General features: G+C 52.7%; 1 protein-coding gene across 1 annotated transcript; it reads left to right on the forward strand.

The window, feature by feature from the left end:
• The first annotated feature begins 835 nt into the window (after nucleotides 1–835).
• On the forward strand, nucleotides 836–19,917 carry IGFBP5 (insulin like growth factor binding protein 5). The gene is made up of 4 exons (XM_006745109.3): nucleotides 836–1,953; nucleotides 15,600–15,829; nucleotides 16,042–16,161; nucleotides 17,322–19,917. Exons 1-4 carry the CDS (start codon nucleotides 1,620–1,622, stop codon nucleotides 17,451–17,453), a joined length of 816 nt encoding a protein of 271 aa, XP_006745172.1. The 5' UTR covers nucleotides 836–1,619; the 3' UTR covers nucleotides 17,454–19,917.
• The last annotated feature ends 507 nt before the right edge of the window (nucleotides 19,918–20,424 follow it).

Here is a 20,424-nt window from a genome sequence, read left to right on the forward strand (position 1 = left end):
CCTTCCCACAAGTACACACAACACGGATACCCACAAGCTTGAGCAAGCGTGCAGGCATGTGTGCGTGCGTACACACACGTACACACACACACACACACACAGCTTCCCTGGGCCAACAATGGAACTGAAGGAAAGTGGCCACTTCTTGATCATATGACCAAAGACAGTCACTCCACACTCCACACTCCACTGGCAAGAAAAATGCTCTTAATTAAATCCTCTTCCCCGGACCTTTAGGGGGAAAATCCAGTTTTGCTTTTTTTTTTTCTTTCTTTCTAATTCAGCCTCACTACTCTCAGTTGGCCATCCTATGCTAACACTCCCCTTCAAACACACACACACACACACACACACACGCACACACACACCCTCACATAGTAACTTAGACACTAGCAGACAGCCATTTCCCAAAGCTTGGGAAGAATTGTTTGGGTACTGTATATATCCACTTGGCTAATAAGAAAATGCTTCTCCCTGCAGCCTGGGCCTTGGCTAGTTAAGGGGTGGGAGGGAGGGGGAGACCGCGTTACTCTTCATTGTGTCCACCAGCTCCTCGAATTCTCCCTTCCACTCGCGCCCCCCACCGCCCCCCCTTGTAGGCAGCCCAGCCCTGTCCCCCAAGCCCCTTTCTTACATTCCGGGGGGAGGGGGGCACTGTTCCGGGAGCGCAGGGGAGCCCCCGTGCGTCTAGAAGGCCTCTCCCCACCCCCACCCCGTGTGAGTTTGTACTGCAAAGCTCCTTGGCATCCTCGCCTGGGTTGGGTGTTGGGGAGCTCAAATAGCAGCTACAAACTGGCTGGCGGCCAGGGGCCGTCTATTTAAAAGCGCCTGCTCCACCGGAGCCCGTAGTCTCTTTGGAAACTTCTGCCGGGGGGAAAAGAGCTAGGAAAGAGGGGCAAATCGGTGTGGGGTTTTTTCTCTTTTCTTGCTCCTTTGAATTACCCCCTCTTCCGTTTGCATCCTTCTTCGAGCTTCACGCAGAACCTGCGGATTTCGAAGAGGTGGTGGCAGAGTGGGAGCAAAGAGGTGTTCGGGTTTGGGATTTGGGGGCTTTTTTTTAAATTTCTTGATTTCAACATTTTCCCCCACTCTTGCGGCCACCGCCGCCGCCTCTTACCTGTTCCTCGGCAGCCGCGCGCTGCAGGCAGCTGAAGGTTAGAAAGGAGCAGGGTGCATTTTAGATCTTAAACAAAATTTTTGAAGACAGACCCATTTTTTTCTCCCCCCACCCCCACCCCCATCTCCTCCACAGCCTCCGAGCTCATTATTCCGGTGGTTGCTTTGGGGTGAACAATTTTTGGCTTTTTCCTCCCTGTAATTCTGAGCAGGTCTGGCCGGGGGGGTTGTTTCTCCGGCTTCCACTCCCTCCGCGTGCACCTGGCGCTGCTCTTTCCCCCCCAACCTGTTGCAAGTCCTTTAATCCTTGCAATTGGGACTTGCTTGCAGGCACCCCAGCCCTCCATCTCTCCCTACGTTTTGCAATTGTCTGGGGGAGGGCACCTGCTCTACCTGCCAGAAAAAAATTTTTTTTAATTTCTCCGGGCGCCCTCTTGGTCTCTTTCTCCCTAAACGCTCGCTCTCGTGCCCCGCCCCAAGGTAAAGGGGAAGACTCGGAGAAGATGGTGCTCACCGCGGTCCTCCTGCTGCTGGCCTCCTGTGCGGGGCCGGCCCAGGGCCTGGGCTCCTTCGTGCACTGCGAGCCCTGCGACGAGAAAGCCCTCTCCATGTGCCCCCCCAGCCCCCTGGGCTGCGAGCTGGTCAAAGAGCCGGGCTGTGGTTGCTGCATGACTTGCGCCCTGGCCGAGGGGCAGTCGTGCGGCGTCTACACTGAGCGCTGCGCCCAGGGGCTTCGCTGCCTTCCCCGGCAGGACGAGGAGAAGCCGCTGCACGCCCTGCTGCACGGCCGCGGGGTTTGCCTCAACGAAAAGAGCTACCGCGAGCAAGCCAAGATCGGTGAGCGCGCTCAGTGTGCCAGTCAGTTACACGGCGCACGGCCGGGGAACACGGGACAGGCTGGCCCCGCGCGCTTGGCCCAGCAAGTGGCTTGGAGCCGGGGTGTAGCCCGGGAGGAGGGCGGGGAGGGTCCTTGCACTTCGGAATTGGAGCCTGGCGGATCCAGCTACCCCGGGGCTGCTTTCTTAGCCGAGCCTCTCCCTCTCGCGGCTTTCGCTCCTTCTCCTCGCCCCTACCCCCACCCTTCCCCCACCCTTCCCTCCCCCTCCGTCTGCATACTGACTCCGAGCTGCACTCGGCCTCCAGGTCCAAACCCCCAGGTACTCAATTCCCAGTCTGAGAAGGTGCATGTTACATTTTCAACTCCCTCCTCCACCCACCCAATACGGTTTTTTTCCGAACTTGAAAAAAAAAAAAAAATCTCTTTGTTAAAATACTGCTTTAACTAGGGACCTGGAGAGAGAGGCGTTACCGGTCTTCTGTGGTAATTCCACCTTTGTCCCTCCCAGCCCCTGCCCCTGCCCCCCACCAGTCGGTCCGGGCGAGTCTTTCCCTCTACCCCTACACGCACTCGCGCGCACACACACGCACAAACGCTTGAAAGCTAACGCCTTTAGGGTGGGGGCTTTGATGCCCCTCTCACGTGCACACCCATTGCTCTTGACTCGGTATGATTGTTTGTGGCACAGGGTAAAACATATTAAAATGCAAAATACCTTTTTTCCTTCCAGGAAGGGAAAAATTACTTTAGCACGCTCGGCGGCGGTGGGGAGGTAGGGGGGTGAGGGGGGGCGGGGAGAAATGGGAAAGAAGGGTTTCTGTTCCCCTGTTGAGTGTTCGTCCTTGAATCTAATTCCTTTTTCCCCCGCCCCAGTTCAGATTTTACCTAGGAGGAAAGGTGGATATAGGGGCAAGAAGGGATGTAGAACTCAGACATCCCAACTTCCCCGCCAGTGCTAATCTCCGCACCACCACCACCACCTCAATCTTTCAAACCGGACCACAAGTGGGTGTGGTGTAAATGCAAGAGGGGCCCAGGAAACACAGAATGCAAAATCAACTGGGCGGAGACCGAAAAGCCGCGCTCCGGGAGCCTCCCCGCCGCCTCCAAGTAGCCCCGCCCCCGGGTGGCCCCGCCCCCAAATTCTCTGCTTCTCGAGTCTAAGGTTTAAAAGGCTGATAGAGCTCCTCGTTCTGATCAGAACAGTTCTGACCCCGCTCCTTAGAATGTGTTTCTTTTTAGACTTTACTGATCTTACTTTTTTTAAGTCTAATGAGCTGTACACAAAAATCTGGGCTCTGAAACGTCAACCTGGTTATTAATCCTCTCCTAAAGGGGTTAAGACTTAGCTAAATAATGTTTTTTCGGTGTAGTTTTTCACTGGGGCAATGTCCTTTTTCCCACCCATCCCGTCCATTAGGGTGTCCTAATATGAGTTTTCGTAACTACAAACTACACACTGTCACGTAGGATGAGTGCGTTAGCACTTGAGAAGCGGCAAAACTTTCCTGGGTCCAACCTGGATCCCCGCAAACCTTGCAGGGTTTGCCTGTCGCCTTCGGCCGCCCCCCACTTTGCGGGAGGCAGTGGTCCTCCGGATTACAGCCTGCAAAAAAGGAACGGAGTGCAACGCGCAGGCCCCGGAGGCCCTAGAGGCCGGTTTGTGGAGTTATTTTTATTAAGAGCCACTTTTCAAAGGAGGTCCTGGCCGCTCTCATCTTGGGGGATGTGGATTTGGAAAAGCTTAGCAGGGCGGAGGCGGGCGGGGGGAGGAGTGGAGAAAAGGTATGAATCGATTTCCTGGCTTGGAAGAGAGCGCTCTGGGTAATAATCCGGTCACATCGAAAGTATGCAAGGTATCACTCAGCCGCTTTCTGGCCCGGCTTTTATTTGCCCAACCGTGTGGTTGGTGTGATGTGGTTGGTGGGGAGGGTGTGCGCGCAGGGCGCGCGCGCGCGCAATTGCTTGGAAGAGCAAATTGGCTCATCATCTAACTTTCCAGTTCAACGTAACACACACACACACACACACACACACACACACACACCGGCTTTTGTCCCAAGCAAGATGCCCTTTAGACTTCTGCTGCCCATTCCTCAACCCCCATCTTCAAGGTGCCTCCTGGCGAACACGTAGTTGCCTTCCCGCCCCACCCCAGACTTTCTTGGCGACTCCACCCCGCCTTTGGCAGGTGCCTGACCGACCACGGTTGCAGGATGGCTACAAGAGCTGACCCCTTCCTCCCGGAAGATAGTATGGTAGTGGGCGCTCCGGGCTCGAGTCCTTCAACTCGAAAACCGTTGAGTAGGTCCCCAAAAGTTGGAGATGGTGCAGAGACAGTTCATAAAGAGAGGGAAATAAACAGAGAGAGGGAGGAGAATGTCGGCTCCCTTGACCAAAAATCCTGCTCCCCAACACCCCACCACCATGTCCCCCTACCAAAGTCAGCAGTGAGAAGTTGGATTCGCCTCTCTCTCCTGCGGTTGCCATACAGATACAGATACGGATAGGGATGATATATGCATATATATACGCACACATAAGTCAAAAGATATATGCGTATATAAAGAAAGATGTATAGATACATATCTTTTTTTAACCAAAAGAAAAAGTGCATTTCCAGGATCCGAAACGGGGAGTCGAGGAGAGCGAGGTGGCAGGCAGCCAAAGCTGCTGGGAGGAAGAGCTGAGGGCCGGCGGGCGGAGACTGGTGTTTTGCTGGGTGCGTTGCTGAGCAACCAACCAGAGAGCGAGTCCGCCCGCTAACTGGGTGCTGGGAGCGCGCCGAGCCCTGCATTTTATTTTGGCCAGTTCTGGGGCAAAGATAGATATAGAAACAGAGGGCAGTGTGTGTGAGGCGGGAGGGAGGCGGGAGACTGGAGTTATTTATTGAGCCAAGCTCAGTAAATATGGGTGAGCTGGGTCCAGTCAAGGAAGCACCGGGCTTTGCTTGGGCATTGTTTGCAGAAGGACCCTTGTGGCTTGCTGGGCAGGAGGGCGAAATACGTACTTGCCCTGTTCTGGGAGATCTCTCCTGAGCCCATGAGACGTTAAGCTTGGGATACAGGGAGAAATGGGTTCTGAGTTTCAGTTCTGTCATTGAGAAATAAGAGAGAGAGGACAGAAAGTACACCCTGGGAATGAAAAAATATTACCTAAATAAAAATGAATTTGGCCTTTGCTTCTTTGAGGGGTTTGGCGTCCATCACCCTGGCATCCACTCCAAGCCTGGTCCAAATGCCATGTTGAAGTCAAGTCCCAGAGTTAGGTTTATTGGCCAAATTTGTGTCTGGGTTGAACAAGCTCATGGAAAACCAAAGGAGCCAGATTCCTTTCCCACCCGCACCCCCTCCCTTTGAAATAAGTCTTTGAGAGGCTGGCTGTGCCCTGAGCCAACCAAAGTGGGAGTGGGGAAGACAAGAGACCGAGACGGTGCTTTTAACTTGACTTTTCTTGCCTCCCGCCCCCTCTTTCTGCTGTGTCAGCTCAGACTGGAAGGGCAAGGACAGTTGGCCACAGTGAGAGCTCATTTTCTTTCCATATTTCTCTTTTCTTCTCCCTCCCACTCCCCCGCCCCTTCTCCATCCCCTAGCTCCAGGGCATTCCCTGAGGGCTCGAGTTTTAGGCCAGAGCTGCTGCCAGTTAGTGCTGGGGCTTGGGTTGGATTTGAAGGGCAGGTGGGTTTGCAGCTGCAGAGGGAGGACCTGGCTGACCTAGGAGGCAGAGGTCACCATGAGGGTTACAGCAAAGGGCATGGGAGCAGGAATCCCAACAGAAGCCCTGGTCCCCTTAATAAGGGGTGGGGGGAGGGGGCTAGCAGGAAAGGAAGGTGATTTTTGTCTGTAGTTTTTACTTCATACCTGAGCAATGCCTTTGAAACTTTGGGTTATTTAATGCGTAAAACATAGAACTCTGGAGGAGGGATCCACATACTCTGAGCCCACTGCATCGAGAAACTGGAAGAACTCCATAAACAGACCAGGTACCAGTGAGGGACCAACAGGGAGCAGAAATGAAGAGGGTGGGAGAACAAATGTGGTGAGAGACGAGGAGGCAATGTGGAGGGGTTTTGTTTGAGTTTTTGTTTTGCATTTTTACTATGTTGGTCCAAAAGTTGCAATCCCCAGAGAGCATCCTTAAATGGCAATCTGGATATGTTTTCCAAAACAATAAGATTTATTACATATTTGCAAAAATAAATAAGGAAATAAACAAGGAAGCCAGGTCTAAGCTTCTACTACCCACTGCCCCATATCCACAGGATCTCCCATTTTTGTTTCCAGTTCCATTTTTTTCCACGATTTCTATTATGATGCCTTTTTTTTTTTTCATATAAATCCAGAGGAGCTAACTGAAAACCTCTATGAGAGACAAAGTGGCTTTTCCTACCTAGCCACTTGGCTCAGCTCAGTCCTAGTGTCTCCCCAGGAATGGTCTACGTATTAGCCAAAGAGTGTTAATGCTGGAAAGAACCCACAGATTGTAGCACTCAAAGTGACTGTTTTATAGATGAGAACACTGAGGCGGAGAGTGCAGAGTTACTTGTTCAAAATTAGGTGCAGAATTAGCAGCAGAGTCAGGGCTAGAACGCAGTCTTACCATCCTCTTGATTCCACACCCATGCCCCTATCCCGGCCTTTCTTCACTAGTCACTAGGGCTCTCGCCAGGGCCCGGCCTAACTTGCCAGGAGGCCTTCAGCAAATGTGGCCCAATGCTGTCTTCCCATAGTGGGGGTTGTGAAGAAGAACTGGGGGCTCAGAACTTGGGAGTGCTATCTTTTAAGGGAAGAAGTAACTTGGCCCCAAAGTGGAGAATGCAACACCCTTTTTATTTTCAATCACACTCTGTTGCATCCCTTTTCCTACACAGTCTTGGAAGCAAGACTGGCTTAGGCTAGTGGTTTAGTGAAGGATGGGGACAAGGAGGGTGGAAAGGGACGGTGCTGAGCCCAGGCTTCGGGTCCATGTACTAAACCTCCTTTCCTGAACTGCAGGGAGCTCTGCCAATGTGGGAAGGCAGGCAGGCCCTCTGGCCCACTGTGTAGAAGGAGAACATGGCCCAGAAGCAGCCAGCTTCCCATGGCAACCAGCCTCCACCAGCACAGGGCTTTCATGGAGTCAGTCGAGCAGGATGAGGAGACCTGAGCTCCGGGGTGGGGGGGTGGGGGCAGGGTAGGAGGGGGAGAGGAAACCACAGGCCCCCAGGCCCCAAGAGTTGATAAGGAAGAGGGCAAGAAAGTCACCGGGTTTGGGAACATACGCAGGTATGTCAGCCATCTTTCCAAAGGAGAAGGGAGACAGGCCTCCTGATTACAGCTGGGGGCCTCAGATGGATTCCAGGAATTGTGGAAAGCTGAGAGCCATATGACTATATCCTGCAGCTGGGGCTGCTCCTTGCTTGGGGGATTCTTAAGAGGGAGGCAGATCAGACCTCCTCCCAATAGGTTAGACCTGCCAGGTGCACCCTGGGGGAGTTTTAATATAAAGAGGTTAGTTTCCTCATTTTTCATCGCTCCACCTCAACCATCAGACACCGGCCTTCCCTTGCCAAATCCTGAGGCAAGGCCCAGACCAAATTTGTACTCAGAACCTGGCGTTCTTGGACCTTTGCTGGTTCGCACAGGTGATTTAGGTGGGCTCTAGTTATCCTGAAGCATTCAGATTGTACCATCACACCTGAACTGAGTATCCTCCACCTTCTCTCTGTCACCCCACTGAAGAGGACTCTCATCCCAGACCCTTTAGAACAGCACTGGCCAGCTGAAATCCAATGCAAGCCACACATATAATTTCAAATTTTCTAGTCACCATATTTTTAAAAAAGGCAAAAAGAAACAGGTGAAATTCATTTTAACCATATTATTTTATTTTTTATTTATTTTTTTTTTAAATATTTTATTTATTTATTTATTTGACAGAGAGAGAGTGAGAGCACAAGCCAGGAGACAGAGGGAGAAACAGGTTCCTCGCTGAGCGGGGAGCCTGACATGGGACTCGATCCCAGGACCTGGGATCATGACCTGAGCCGAAGGCAGCCGCTTAACCAACTGAGCCACTCAGGCGCCCCTTAACCATATTATTTTAATTCAATATATCCAAGATATTATCATTTCTACATACACTCAAGCAGTTACAATGAGATATTTTACGTTCTTTCTTCCATATGAAGTCTTTGAAATCTGAGGTATAGTTTGCATTTACAGCACATCTCAGTTTGGACACTAAATTTTCATTAAAAATACTTGATCTGTATATTTAAGTTTCATACAATTTACAGTTGAAAAACTAGATTCATACACCTGAGTCGTTCCAAACACACCCGGAAAGTTTCCAATGACCACACTGAGTATTAGTTTTTAAATTTAAATTAATTTCAATGAAATAATTTTTTTTAGAGTGGGGGGCAGAGGGAGAAGGAGAGAGAGAATCTTAAGCAGGATCCACACCCAGCATAAGCCTCACGCGGGGCTCGATCCCAGAACCCTGAGATCATGACCTGAGCCGAAATCAAGAGTCAGACGCTTAACCAACTGAGCCACTCAGGGGCCCCTAAATGAAATAAATTTTTAAGTTCAGCCCCACTAGCCACATTTCAAGCTTGAATGGCCACATGTGGCTAGTAGCCACCCAACTGGAAAGCATAGATGCCACCAGCAAGCATCCCACCCCCAACCTGAGAAAGGAAGTAATGTCTGCTCTCTCCTCCTGCCCTGAAAGGTCCAAAAGGAAGAGTCTGAATCTGGATTGCCAGACACCACAAGACTCTTGTTTGACCCCCAGCAACTCTCTTTTCTTAGGGGGACTGGGGAAGAGTTCTGGCTGCCTGCTCCCTGACATGCGCTTCTGGTCATCCTGGACCATTCTCAGGAAAGGTGGCTGCCTAATTGTAATGTTCTGAATGGACCGCCATGAGTCATGAGTTGGAAACGTAGCCAGTTCAGACAAAGGGCCAAGTGCTTCCTCTCCCTCTCCCCCTTCTCCATTCAGAGGCTGCTTTCCACCTAGTCCCTCCATTCCCTTCTGGTTTGGGGTGTATGTGAGGAACAGATAGAGACGTTTCTCTTGAGCATGCTCTACCTTCCCCAGCTCTAGAGAAACCCAGCCAGAGATACTCATCTTGGGAGTCGGTACGTAAGTGTGTATTTCTCATGTGTAAATGTATCACCAGCTGCCTCCCAGAGATCAAGAAATGTGTACCGGAGTCAAAACCCTCAATCCTCCTTTGGCCCTAGGAGAGAAAAATGAGGGGGATCCTTTCTTTACCTCTGTTCCCAGGACAGTGGGAGATGTGTGAGCGAGACCCCAGCCTTTCGTTCTGGGGGAGTGTCACCAACTTGACAGCAGCCCTGTCTATGCCATCAAGAGCAGTGGGTCACCTTTTCTCTCTCCATCTTTTGGAAGGAAACCTAGTGCCTTAATGCAGCATGAAGGAATGCCATTAGACAGGGGGATACTTCTGGAGGGAGCTCTCTAGGTGGGGACTGGTTCCTCTCACCTGGGGTTGGCAATCCGACTTTCTGGTAGTCTGACTCTTACTCCGACTGTTTACCCACCATGCTATATGGTGTCTTTATTTCTCTGCTTAGGGTAGAGATGTTACATACCTACGTTGGCCAACTTCACTGTTGGTTTAGAGCACCTGAGTACATTAGTTTTCCTGGCCTGAAACGGGGTGGGGGCTGGAAACGAGCTCAGCAGGGTAAGCCTGTTGTCCTCATTGTCCAGTCACTGAGGCTCTGCACCTGCTTCCCGCCTCTGCCATTCACCCCAAGTCAAACTTCCCCTCCAGTGTCTTCTTGCAACTGTTCTGTAGGATTACAGTTGTTTGGGTTTGTTTTCCCCTTAAAAAGATAGTGCTCCTTTCCTTCTCAGCCCATAATTCATGTTAAAAAGAGCCCAGAACATGCACATCTGTTACTGACCACAGAGGAAAAGAAAACAGTGTCTTCCAAGAGAGACTGGGGCAAGGCAGACACTGGCCAGGGATGGAATGGCTAGGAGGAGGCACACTGCAGTTCCCCTGGAAGGCTCAGCAGCCCCTCCCTACCGCCCTGTGCCCGTTCTCTTTATGCAAAGGCATGCACACACCGTGTCATTGATTCATTTGGCATCCACAGCTGGGAAACGGTCAGACTTCAGGAGACTGGAACACGTCTCACAATTTAAACAGTGAGCAGCCAATCCATCATTTCCCCATAAGCTGCATGTCCTAGCAAAAAGCAGAAGGATGCAGGTTGGCGGGGAAGCAGGGCAGGGTGGGGAGGGGGCGCAAAGCATCTAGCCACAGCCCGGCGTGGATCAGTGCCCTCAGACCAGCTGTCCAGCAGGACTTTCTGCAGGGATGAAAATGCTCTCTATCTGCGCTGTCCAACTCAGCAGCCGCTCACCGCTGTGGCTATGGGTCCTTGAAAAGTGCATAGAGCAACTGAGAAGCTAAATTTGTAATTTGATTTCATATTTATTCATTTAAGTGGCCACATGTGGCTAGTGAGTACTGTAATGGATAGCACGACCTTAGATCAAAGAAGCCCTATAAACCCAGGGGAGCCCCACTTGTTGGCGTACCCCTGAGACCCATTCCTCTGCTTCCCGGCTCCCTCTGCAGCAGCAACAGGCTTACAGGCAGGGGCATGAGTGAGGTGACCTCTCAAGGCATCCATGTAACTGTGATGTGCCTGAGTTTATGTTACAGATGCGCTTCTAGACCCACTTCTCTTTATCTCTTGAGGAAATCTGTGCATCTCTCCATTTAAAGATTATATACTGAATACCATACAATGGAGAGAAAAAGATAAATGACAAAGCTCCGCCCTTAGGAAGTTTACTGTTTAAATTCCACTGAAGGAGTAAGAATGAGAGCCGGAGGAGACCCAGCTCACCTTTTCATTCCTTGTAGAGAGATTCTGGGCAAACCCATCTTGTCTCCTGGCTAGAAAAAGAGACTTTCCTCTCCCCAGATCCAGGTGGCCTGGCAAAGCCCAACATTCTTCCTGAGCTGTGAATTCCAAGTACGCCTCGGTTTCTTCAATTTCCATAAGCAACGTCGCAATATCTGGGCCACCCTGAGTTCTCTGAAGTTCGATGATGAGGTTAAGATAGAGTGGGAAACTACCACCAGCCCGGGACCAGGGTGTTAACGGTGCCAGGGCATGACTAAGAGCCCCAGGATGGAGGGTTAGATGGCAGGGGGCAACAGGTCCCCAACACCTCCATCACTGGACTGGAGAGCAGGATGGAATCAGAAGGCTTCTTAAGAGCATGTGCCTGCGTCTGCTGGTGCACCATCAGGCACCCCACCCCCACCCTGCAAGAAAGCAGCGACAGCCAGAGGGTGAGTGTGGACAGCATGGTGGCGCTTGAGTGGGAGGCGTGCATTGTACACTCTGCTGTGAGCGGCACTGCCCACCCTAGGATGCCTCCGGGTCCATAGCAGCTGGGCCTACAGCCAGACACCCTCTGTGTTTGCTGGGACAGGAAAATGGCATAGTCCTCAGGCAGGTGTTCATGTGTACCTGTGTGTGCCTCCGCGGCAGCTGGTGCAGCAGCGTGACCCGGGAGTGCCTCAGGAATGAAGGAGGAACAGCTGGCCACCCCGACGTGGCAGGGGCAGGGGCCATCAGAGAGCGGCTCGGGAGGCGGACCAGACTCAGAACCCACCCGAAAGGCAACCATCAGGACACTGTGGTAGCCCTCACTTCCTTGGTCTTTGGATGAGATCTCGGAATTCATGGGCCCTTGGAGGAGGGAACAATACTGAGCATTTACATCTGCTGCAGAATCCTTTCAAAATGACATCTAGAGATGGGAAGGGAGGCCCCAGATCTCCCAGGTCTCTCTTCTACCCCAGATCACTTTTCAGCTGCAGATTAGAGAAGCAGCAGAGGGCTAGGCACAGGTCTGCCTTCTCCCCGCCATGAGCCTCTGGCTCTCACACCTGCCTTCACCCTCCCTGTATGTGGGTTTTTTCCAGTCCTCACCTGTCCATCCCCCTGACTCTTGAAATGCGTGCTGCAGACACACAGAAGGAGAGGATTTGGGTAGCTGTCAGAGAAGTCTGGGAGGGCAGCACCTAAGTCCCAGAATTGCCTACAGTCCCTAGAAATAAGCACTGGGGACATGTTGTGCGGCCATCAGTCTAGTCCGCCACCTACTGGCCATGGGAGGTATTGACCTGTTTGTGCAACAGCTTCCAGAACCTCCTGCACTTTGAAGTTCCTTTGCTGTTCACGTGCAGGGCAACTTCACCAGGAAGTCCTCCCTTTTCATCCCACCTAAATCCCCTCTGCAACCTTGGTCCATTTTCTCTCGATGAAAGAGCACAGGATCGCCTTTCTACATGCGCCTGCTTCTCTTATCTAAAATATAAACCCTGCCCAAATTGAAAGCCTATTTATGACTTGGCCAGGAAGCAGCTGAGTAGGGCTCGCTGGCTCTGGCATTCCAGCTCTGGTCTTACTTTCCAGCCATTTAGTCTTTGTAGCTCTGCACTGGCTTTGTGCTACGTTTCCACTGTCTCCGGAGCCTGCAGGGGACCACAAGACCCTGATGAGTATCCTCGATACTCCACTTTCCTGCCACCTATGTAATAGGTCCCATGGGGTCAAGTGGCACCAAAAGCCAGGAGGCACATCAAAACTTTAAGCCCGCCCTTCGGAAACAGCCAAAAAGCCTGTGAACTGGGGAAGGTATGCCCTCAGGAACCCCACCTCTGTGAGGCTGGGGAAGGAGAGAGGGTATGCAGAAGTGCTTTGAGTTCCTTAAGGAACATACAGGAATCTACATCGTTTTCCAGCATCAACATGTACTTAGCCCCAAGGCCATACTTAAACATTTTCGGAGAAAAGAGTAAGGTCAAAGAAAATTTGCTCCCAAGTTTACTGAACCACTGTTAAGAGCCCCATCCTCCTCCCAGGAAAAGTAAGTCAAGGTTAAGGGCAGCCCACAGCATTTCTTAGAAAAGGTCCTAAAAGATGGAGGGCCTTGAGAAGAGCTGTCAGTACGGAGAGTGCTGTGAGCCAGCATGCCTCCATCCCTGTCCCCCGAGGCCAGAGAGAGATGCCCTGTGAGAGGTGACGCCACATCTGGTGGACGACACCCTCTGACCGGAGGAGGAGGGGTAGCGCCCCCGTTCCAGATGTCTTTAAGAACTAGAAAGAGCACTCTGAGATATGTTCATGGACTGTTCCTGCTTGGACACAGGGAGATGGACCTGACGGTCTATTGGAAGGATTCCAGGAGCTGGTACAGCCTGCCACTGGGAGTAAGCAGCTTCCTGGGATCCCCCCCATGGAAGAGGGGACTCCTGGAGCCCAGCCACACAGGTGCCCCTGAGGACACTTTGCTGGCCCTCCAGCTCCTCTAGGGGAGCCGCTCAGCCCTCTCACAGGTGCTGGTCAGCCCCTGGCCCTCCCACCCCCCCTTCACTTCATCTGCTTACAATCTTAATTAGGGAAGGGGCGTGACCACGCACACCCAGAATGCCCCCCACCTTTCAAGGGCAACCATCTCTTGCCCTCTCTCCTACCAGTGGTCAACCACTTTTTCCAGAGTCAGAATGCTTGGTGATGCCCAGAGAGGTTGAGTGAAGCATCTCAGATCACTCAGCAAGATGGGCTCAGCAGCCCTTCCACGCCACAGTCGGCTTTTCATCTCCACGCACCTCTCCCCAAAACCTGAGCCTCAGGTTTGGGCCTAAGTGCTAGATCACAGAGCCCTAGCCTTTCAGTTTGTACTGAGTCCCCCAAGCCAGCTCTGCTCCTCCCTGCATGCCACCCCATGCTAGCTTGTCCCACAACCAAGAAAAGTGGCTTTACTCCAAATGTCACTCCTTTAGCTAACCCTTGAAGGCTCTCGTCCACCTACCAGGCACATCGCCATGCTGATTAACTATCACAGTAGGTTTCATGGAGTCAACGCAAGGTGGGAAGAGGGAGGGAAAGGCCACAAGTGGGGGATGGGTCCTGGCACTGAGTTTTGCTCAGAGAAAGCCTGCCCATTGCTCTGCCATTTGCTCTCTCCCCATCATCAACCTCTCCTGTGACTACTTCACCTCCTCTCTGTGGATAAATATCTAAATCAGCTAACCACCCAAAACACTGCAGACCTGTGGAGGCTTCTTCAGGGCGGGGGAACTTCCCTGCCAGGGCCTTAAAGACCGGATACTGTTCAATTAAGTTTGACAAATCCCAAGCCAAACACCTGTGCTCAGGTGTTTCCTGCCACCTGCCGTCCTGACCGGGTTAGGCCAGGTCCCCAAACGCCTCCCTTACCCCACACCTGGAACTTCCCCTGGAGAGAGGGTTCCTGCCCCTGGGGACACAAAACAGGGTCTTTTCCAAGATTCTCCTTCCCTGTGCATCCCCTCATCCCCACTTCCTTGGATCCCTCTCCTTCTATTCCCCATCCCAGGGCCTTGTCATCGTGGCTCCTGGAGAGCCCAGTGAGTGGAGTGGGTGGAGAACAGGATTTTCCTTCATCTCATTTGAGTTATTCGGGGTCACTCCAGAGCCCTTTTCTTCTCTTTCTAAAATTTGAAAAGAAAAGAGGCAATGAACACAGGCTGCCCTGCCCCTGCCCACCCCACCTTGCACCTGGCCTCACTGTGGGCATCCTGGCCATGTCCTACCCACCTGGGAAGAGCAATGGAGCCCTCCCCACTCGGTCTGCCAAGGCCGGCGGGTCAAGGAGCTGAGAGGAGAATGGGGGGCCCAGAGAAGGGTGCCCAGGAGATAAGAATGTACTGGAAGTCTGTGGATGGAGAAAAGGCCAGGGGGTGGAATTTTCAGATCAACCAATAAATGAACAAAGTCCTACTTCTTTAAAGGTCATAAGTCAGCTAAGTATAGACTGTCACCAAGTCTATCCTATATATAACTGCTCCAGCCCCAGCCAGCTGCCGGCCTCTCTTGGACTGGAGCTGAGTTCTGTTCCAGCCTCCCAGGGCCCAGATCACAGAGCCAGCCTTGAGCCAGAGCAAGGCCAGGTCCCCCCACCCACACTGCACCCCTCCAGGCCCCACGTGTCTGGCTCTCTCAGGTCCCCTCCTTTCCATGATGCTCCCCACCACCCTGCTAGTCTAGATCCCAAGGACCCTCCTGCTTCCGTTTCCCAAGTCAAAATCTATCTCAGCTCTAACAATCCTGGAAGCACGAAGACCCCACTTGGGGATAGACTTGGCCTCTCTTGGCCACGCTGGGCTGTCGCCTATTTTCCTCCATTAGCCTGCATCTCTAGCTCGTGCTCTTCTTGGCAGCCCCACCCCAGCCACTGCCTCAGCTACCTAGCCAGCCCCACAGCAAGCAAGCCCCTCACCAGCGGCTGAGCACCCCCAGAGGCCACTTCCCTCCTACTATCCCCTTCCTGCCTCCAGAATGTCCTGTCCCTCCTGTCATGCTGGCCCTCATTTATCAGCCTGACCTTTTCAATCCCGTTCCACTCCGCGAAGTCTTCCTAGATTTGCTCCACTGGACTCCAGTCATACCAGCAACTCTCCAGCACTTGTATGAGTGCTGACTCCTACGTCCTCCTTCTTTCCCTGCTTTCCCCCGGTCTGGGAAGCTCCCGGAGGGCAGACACCCTCCGAGCCTCAGGCTCTGCCCTTGTGGCTCAGCCCCAGACACTGACCCTCTGCCTCCTTGTCCTGCAGAGAGGGACTCCCGTGAGCACGAGGAGCCAACCACCTCCGAGATGGCAGAGGAGACCTACTCACCCAAGATCTTCCGGCCCAAGCATACCCGCATCTCCGAGCTGAAGGCTGAGGCCGTGAAGAAGGATCGCAGAAAGAAGCTGACCCAGTCCAAGTTTGTGGGGGGCGCTGAGAACACTGCCCATCCCCGGGTCATCTCTGCACCTGAGATGAGACAGGAATCTGAGCAGGTAAGTCTCACGGAGTTTGCAAACTTTGCACACTTTCTACACCCAGAGTGCATGACAGGTACAAAGGAGGAGAGATCTTTGGGAGCGACTAGTTGGAACAAAATTCTCCATAAACCCTCGGGCCCCCAGTGCCCTGGGCCATGCATTCTGCACATAGAGGTGCTTTCCCCTCGGGTCCTGCCGTGTCTCTCACCCCTGCCGTACTCACACAGGGCCCCTGCCGTAGACACATGGAGGCTTCCCTGCAGGAGCTCAAAGCCAGCCCGCGCATGGTGCCTCGTGCCGTGTACCTGCCCAACTGTGACCGCAAAGGATTCTACAAGAGAAAGCAGGTACGCCCCCGTCCCCCGCGCCCAAGTTCAGAGGGCTCCTGAAAGTGGCACTTGCCAGAAAACCTTTACCTCTAAATGCTTACAATTTCTGTCATTAACAATAGTGTTTCCTGAACCTCCAATATCCACGCAAGTACCACAATCAGGAGTTTCCCTGTTCCCTCCTGTACTATAATCTGCTTCCGTTTTAGTGATCTACCTTACTTACATGAATTCATTTAAAAAGGAAACTTTATATCACCGTGTCATTTCACATGTTGTATGTGCTATTTTCTGATAAACACACACATAAATATATGCACAGAGATAATGACTTCAAAACAAATTTTCAGCAGGTACCACCTGAAATAATCTACCTTCCATTCACAGCCAGCCTACCCTTTGGGCAACACTATTGTGGGTTAACCAGTAATACTTAGCCTATTCGAGTGGTACCCATGACCTTAGGCCAGTGGTTCTCCCAGTTCCTGGAGCATCAGAATCACCTGGAAGGCTTGTTAAAACACTGATTGCTGAGCCCCATCCCCAAGTTTCAGGGATGGACTCTGAGAATTTTGCGTTTCTAACAAGTTCCCTCCCAGGTGACCCTGATGCTCCATAAGGATACCCTTCGTCTAAGTTGGGGGTCAAGAGCCAGATGGCCCTGAGTCATTTGTTGGCTCTCCCACTTATGAGCTGCGTCCTCCTTACCTAGTTATTTAATGTCTCTGCCTCCAGTCTCGCATGCAAAATGATAATTGTACCTGTTGTCCTTATGCAATTATGAGGGATTATGGATTAATCTTTGTAAAGCACTTAGAACAGTCCCTACTCTGTAGGAAGTGTTAAGTAGTGTCTGGTACCTGATAAAGCTGTAGAAATATGCATCATCATCATCACCATCATCATCATCACCACCAGATCACATAGCTATATGGAGAATACCAAGTTGGAGGACCCTGAAAGGGTGACATAAAAGAGATTGTAAGAGCTAGCCACGGGCAGACTGTCTAAATGAGCATTTCCCCCTGGGGCCATCCCCCATGCAGGGGGCATACCAGAACCCCGATAGTTGGGGCAGGGAAGACAAGGAGCAGGGCCAGAACAGGGGCCAGACAAGAGCAGAGTCCGGGGCGGGGGGGCACCGCCATCCTCACTGCCTGTCGCTCTCCCCACCACAGTGCAAGCCTTCCCGTGGCCGCAAACGTGGCATCTGCTGGTGCGTGGACAAGTACGGGATGAAGCTGCCAGGCATGGAGTATGTCGATGGGGACTTTCAGTGCCACACCTTTGACAGCAGCAACGTTGAGTGACGCGTCCCCTCCCCATCCTTCCCCCGCCCCCTCCCACCCCCAGCCCCGACTCCAGCCAGCACCTCCCTCCACCCCAGGACGCCACTCATTTCATCTCATTTAAGGGAAAAAACATACATATATCTATTTGAGGAAACTGAGGACCTCGGAATCTCTAGCAAGGTCTCAACTTTCAAACCGACAACAGCAGAGATGCAAACAGCTAAGGAGACCCCCCCTTGAAAATGGTTTTCTTTTTGAGGCAAGTTGAATGGACAGGGAGGGAAGGGAGGAGGAACGAGAGAGAGAGAAGGGACACGTGTAGAGGAGAGGGGGAGACAAACCGAATTTCGAAGAAGGAAAGAAGAATGTGGGCAGGAAGGAAAGATCCCCGGGACCGTGGCTGGACCCACCTTGTCGTGTCCAGCCCTGGCCTCAGCTGGGAGATGTTTAGGCACTGGAAGGGCATTCTATGGCACCCTTGAGGGTTTTGGTGGATTGGTCGCAGGGGGAGAAAGGAAACGACGGAAGGGGTCAGTGCCTCTCCTGGACCTGATCTCCACCTCCAGCCAGCAAGCGCCCGGCTTGACCCCGCCCCCCCTCCCCCTCCCCCAGCAGAGGGTTCTCCCTCCCCAAAACTTATGAAAACTAAAATGCATTCCATTCCTCTCAAGACAAAGCAAATGAATAACCGAGTGCTATTAGATAGATAGGTTTTCCGAAGCAGATACACAAAGATGACGTATGTGTGCGTACTTCAGTCCCCGTGCAGACTTTCAGAAAGCAGTACGCTCCCCGAGTGGAGAGACTTGCTCTTCTGAGGTGACTCGATCACGCCCACATGGGTGGTTCCAGCCCCTCGTGGCACTCCATTCACTACTAGCACAGCCTCTCTGAGGGAGGGTAGGCTGAAATAAATGCGGCCTCCTATGGACTTCTCTATGAGGCTCCATGTAGTCATATATAAGGCATATACATCTATGTTCTTTCTTTTTTGCTTCCTTCCTTCCTTCCTTTCTGTCAGAGGTTTGCATTAACTTTTCATAATTCTTCTGGGGGCACTGAGGAGCTTCCTCATTCTGGGAAAACCAAGAAAATCCATATTCTTCTAACACACTCCGTACCTGAGGTTTTGCCAGCCCCCCAGGAGCGGCAGACCCAAGCCCTCGGCGGGCCACGGTGTTGGACTCCTTCACAATTTCCCGGGTGCAGGTGTGTCCGTAGGAACCACCCAGCCAGGTAGATGAGGGTGCTCCGTGGGGCACCCCCCCACGTCCCCAGCACCTCTTGAGTTAGCCTTTAGACCCTCTGGAAGTCACCGGCTCTGGGCCCTGCACCAAAGGAGCACATCAGGTCCAAGTTTGAGCCCCGGGTCCTGCCCAGCCTTTTCCTTTCAACGAGGCAGAACCTGCATTTTGAAGCCGGCAGAGCAGGAGAGAGACTGAAGTGAGAGATGGCAGCGAGCAGGATGGAAGTGAATGGGTTTAAATACAGGGAAATGGTAAAAGCGATTTCGCAGGCCAGAGTAGAGGGAGTGGAGGGACGGGGCTGGAGGGACGGTGAGGGACTGCCCCGTTCTAGCTTTGGAGCAAAGCAACAGAAAGTGGGACAAAGCCAAGAGCAGCTTCCTGGCTCCCCACCCTCTAAGTCCTTTGGGATTCAAGAGGACAGAAAGAGGAGAATGGGGGTGCAGTTTCTCAGAGAGAAATGAGCTGACTCCAGGCCTGGGAGCCGGGGAAGGTGGGTAACGTTAGGTGGGTTCTAGAACCTAGCCACTGGACAGGAGCAAGAATCGGCACAGGCTGTCTGTGCCTTTGGAGGGACAAGACCATGCATGCAGGTGGCCACCTTCACCCTGCAATGAAGGACTGAGGACAGAGCCTTTCAAGCTCTTCACATGACCCCAGGCCAGTGCAGGCTTTCTCCCTGGGATAGAGGATGGAAGAAAGGCCCAGGACAGATGGATGCCCCGACGGTGCTGTCATTTGCTAGCCAGATTCTGAACCAAGAAAATTCCTGACCCCGCTGACTTCCTCAACCAATCAGCAGCCACAGGGCTGTCCTTGGAGGCCGGAGATAGCCTGCCCGGGAAGGGGGCTTGGACACTGGCAAAGGAGACCCCTCCTCGCTGAGAACACAGCTCTCTCCGCTCTTTCCTGATGGCGTGACACCACAGAGACCACTCTAGCACTGGACTTGGGGCCATGAGGAGGGACAGCGGAGAAGCAAATAGATTTCAGCTGGTGGGAAACTTGCAGCTACGGAACTCGGCCGGGGGAGTCTTCTGCCCCCCCGACAGGACAGTTGGCTGGGACAGGAGAGATGGTCGATTGTCATAGGACAAAAGGGCCTGATGGGGCTGGCAGCCACGAGGACTTACTCGACCTGCTGCGTCCGTGTGCCCCATCTCTCTGCACGACTGTCCCCAAACCCCCGACTCACATTTCTGTGTCTTAGGCCAGTATTGTAAACCTTTCCCACTTCACTCTTCTGTTTGCCCATTCTTTCTGTGGATCTTGAGCAGTCATCTAACTGGGATCTGCCACGTGGATACTGGGGTGCCATTCCCCCTAAGAAAAGACTGAGCCAGGAATCGCATACCCCACCCCACACCCCTCCCAAGGCACCTGTTCCTGAGAGGGGCTCTCTCTTTTCTCCCCTGCTGTTTACTGGACTCTGAATGGGTGTCTGCCCCTTCCTTCGGCCCTTTGCGGTCAGCCATGAGGTGGGGAAGAGTAGGGCTGGTGTAACTCCACCAGTGTCTTTGGGTTTCCAAAGTTCATGCTGACTCCCCCAAATCTGTGAGTGCAGTACTTGCAGTGACTCTGCTCAGCTGGCCACTCCCTAGAGGACGCTGGACCTTCATGATGGATGAGACTAACCTCCCAAGAGGAAGGCCTGACCTGGGGAGGGAGTCATGGAGGAAGATGGAGCGTCCCTGGAGCAGGGCAGAAGGGGAGGCTGGTGGGAAGCGCTGCGAACTGGGATCCTG

The sequence above is a fragment of the Leptonychotes weddellii genome, chromosome 3 (assembly GCF_054177405.1).
Source record: "Leptonychotes weddellii isolate Sample4059 chromosome 3, ASM5417740v2, whole genome shotgun sequence".
Taxonomy (NCBI): domain Eukaryota; kingdom Metazoa; phylum Chordata; class Mammalia; order Carnivora; family Phocidae; genus Leptonychotes; species Leptonychotes weddellii.

Coding starts and splice junctions, on each gene's coding strand:
- IGFBP5 (XM_006745109.3), top strand. CDS start 1,620: ATGGTGCTCACCGCGGTCCTCCTGCTGCTGGCCTCCTGTGCGGGGCCG. Junction 15,830..16,041: donor TGAGACAGGAATCTGAGCAG/GTAAGTCTCACG, acceptor GTACTCACACAG/GGCCCCTGCCGTAGACACAT. Junction 16,162..17,321: donor GATTCTACAAGAGAAAGCAG/GTACGCCCCCGT, acceptor TCCCCACCACAG/TGCAAGCCTTCCCGTGGCCG.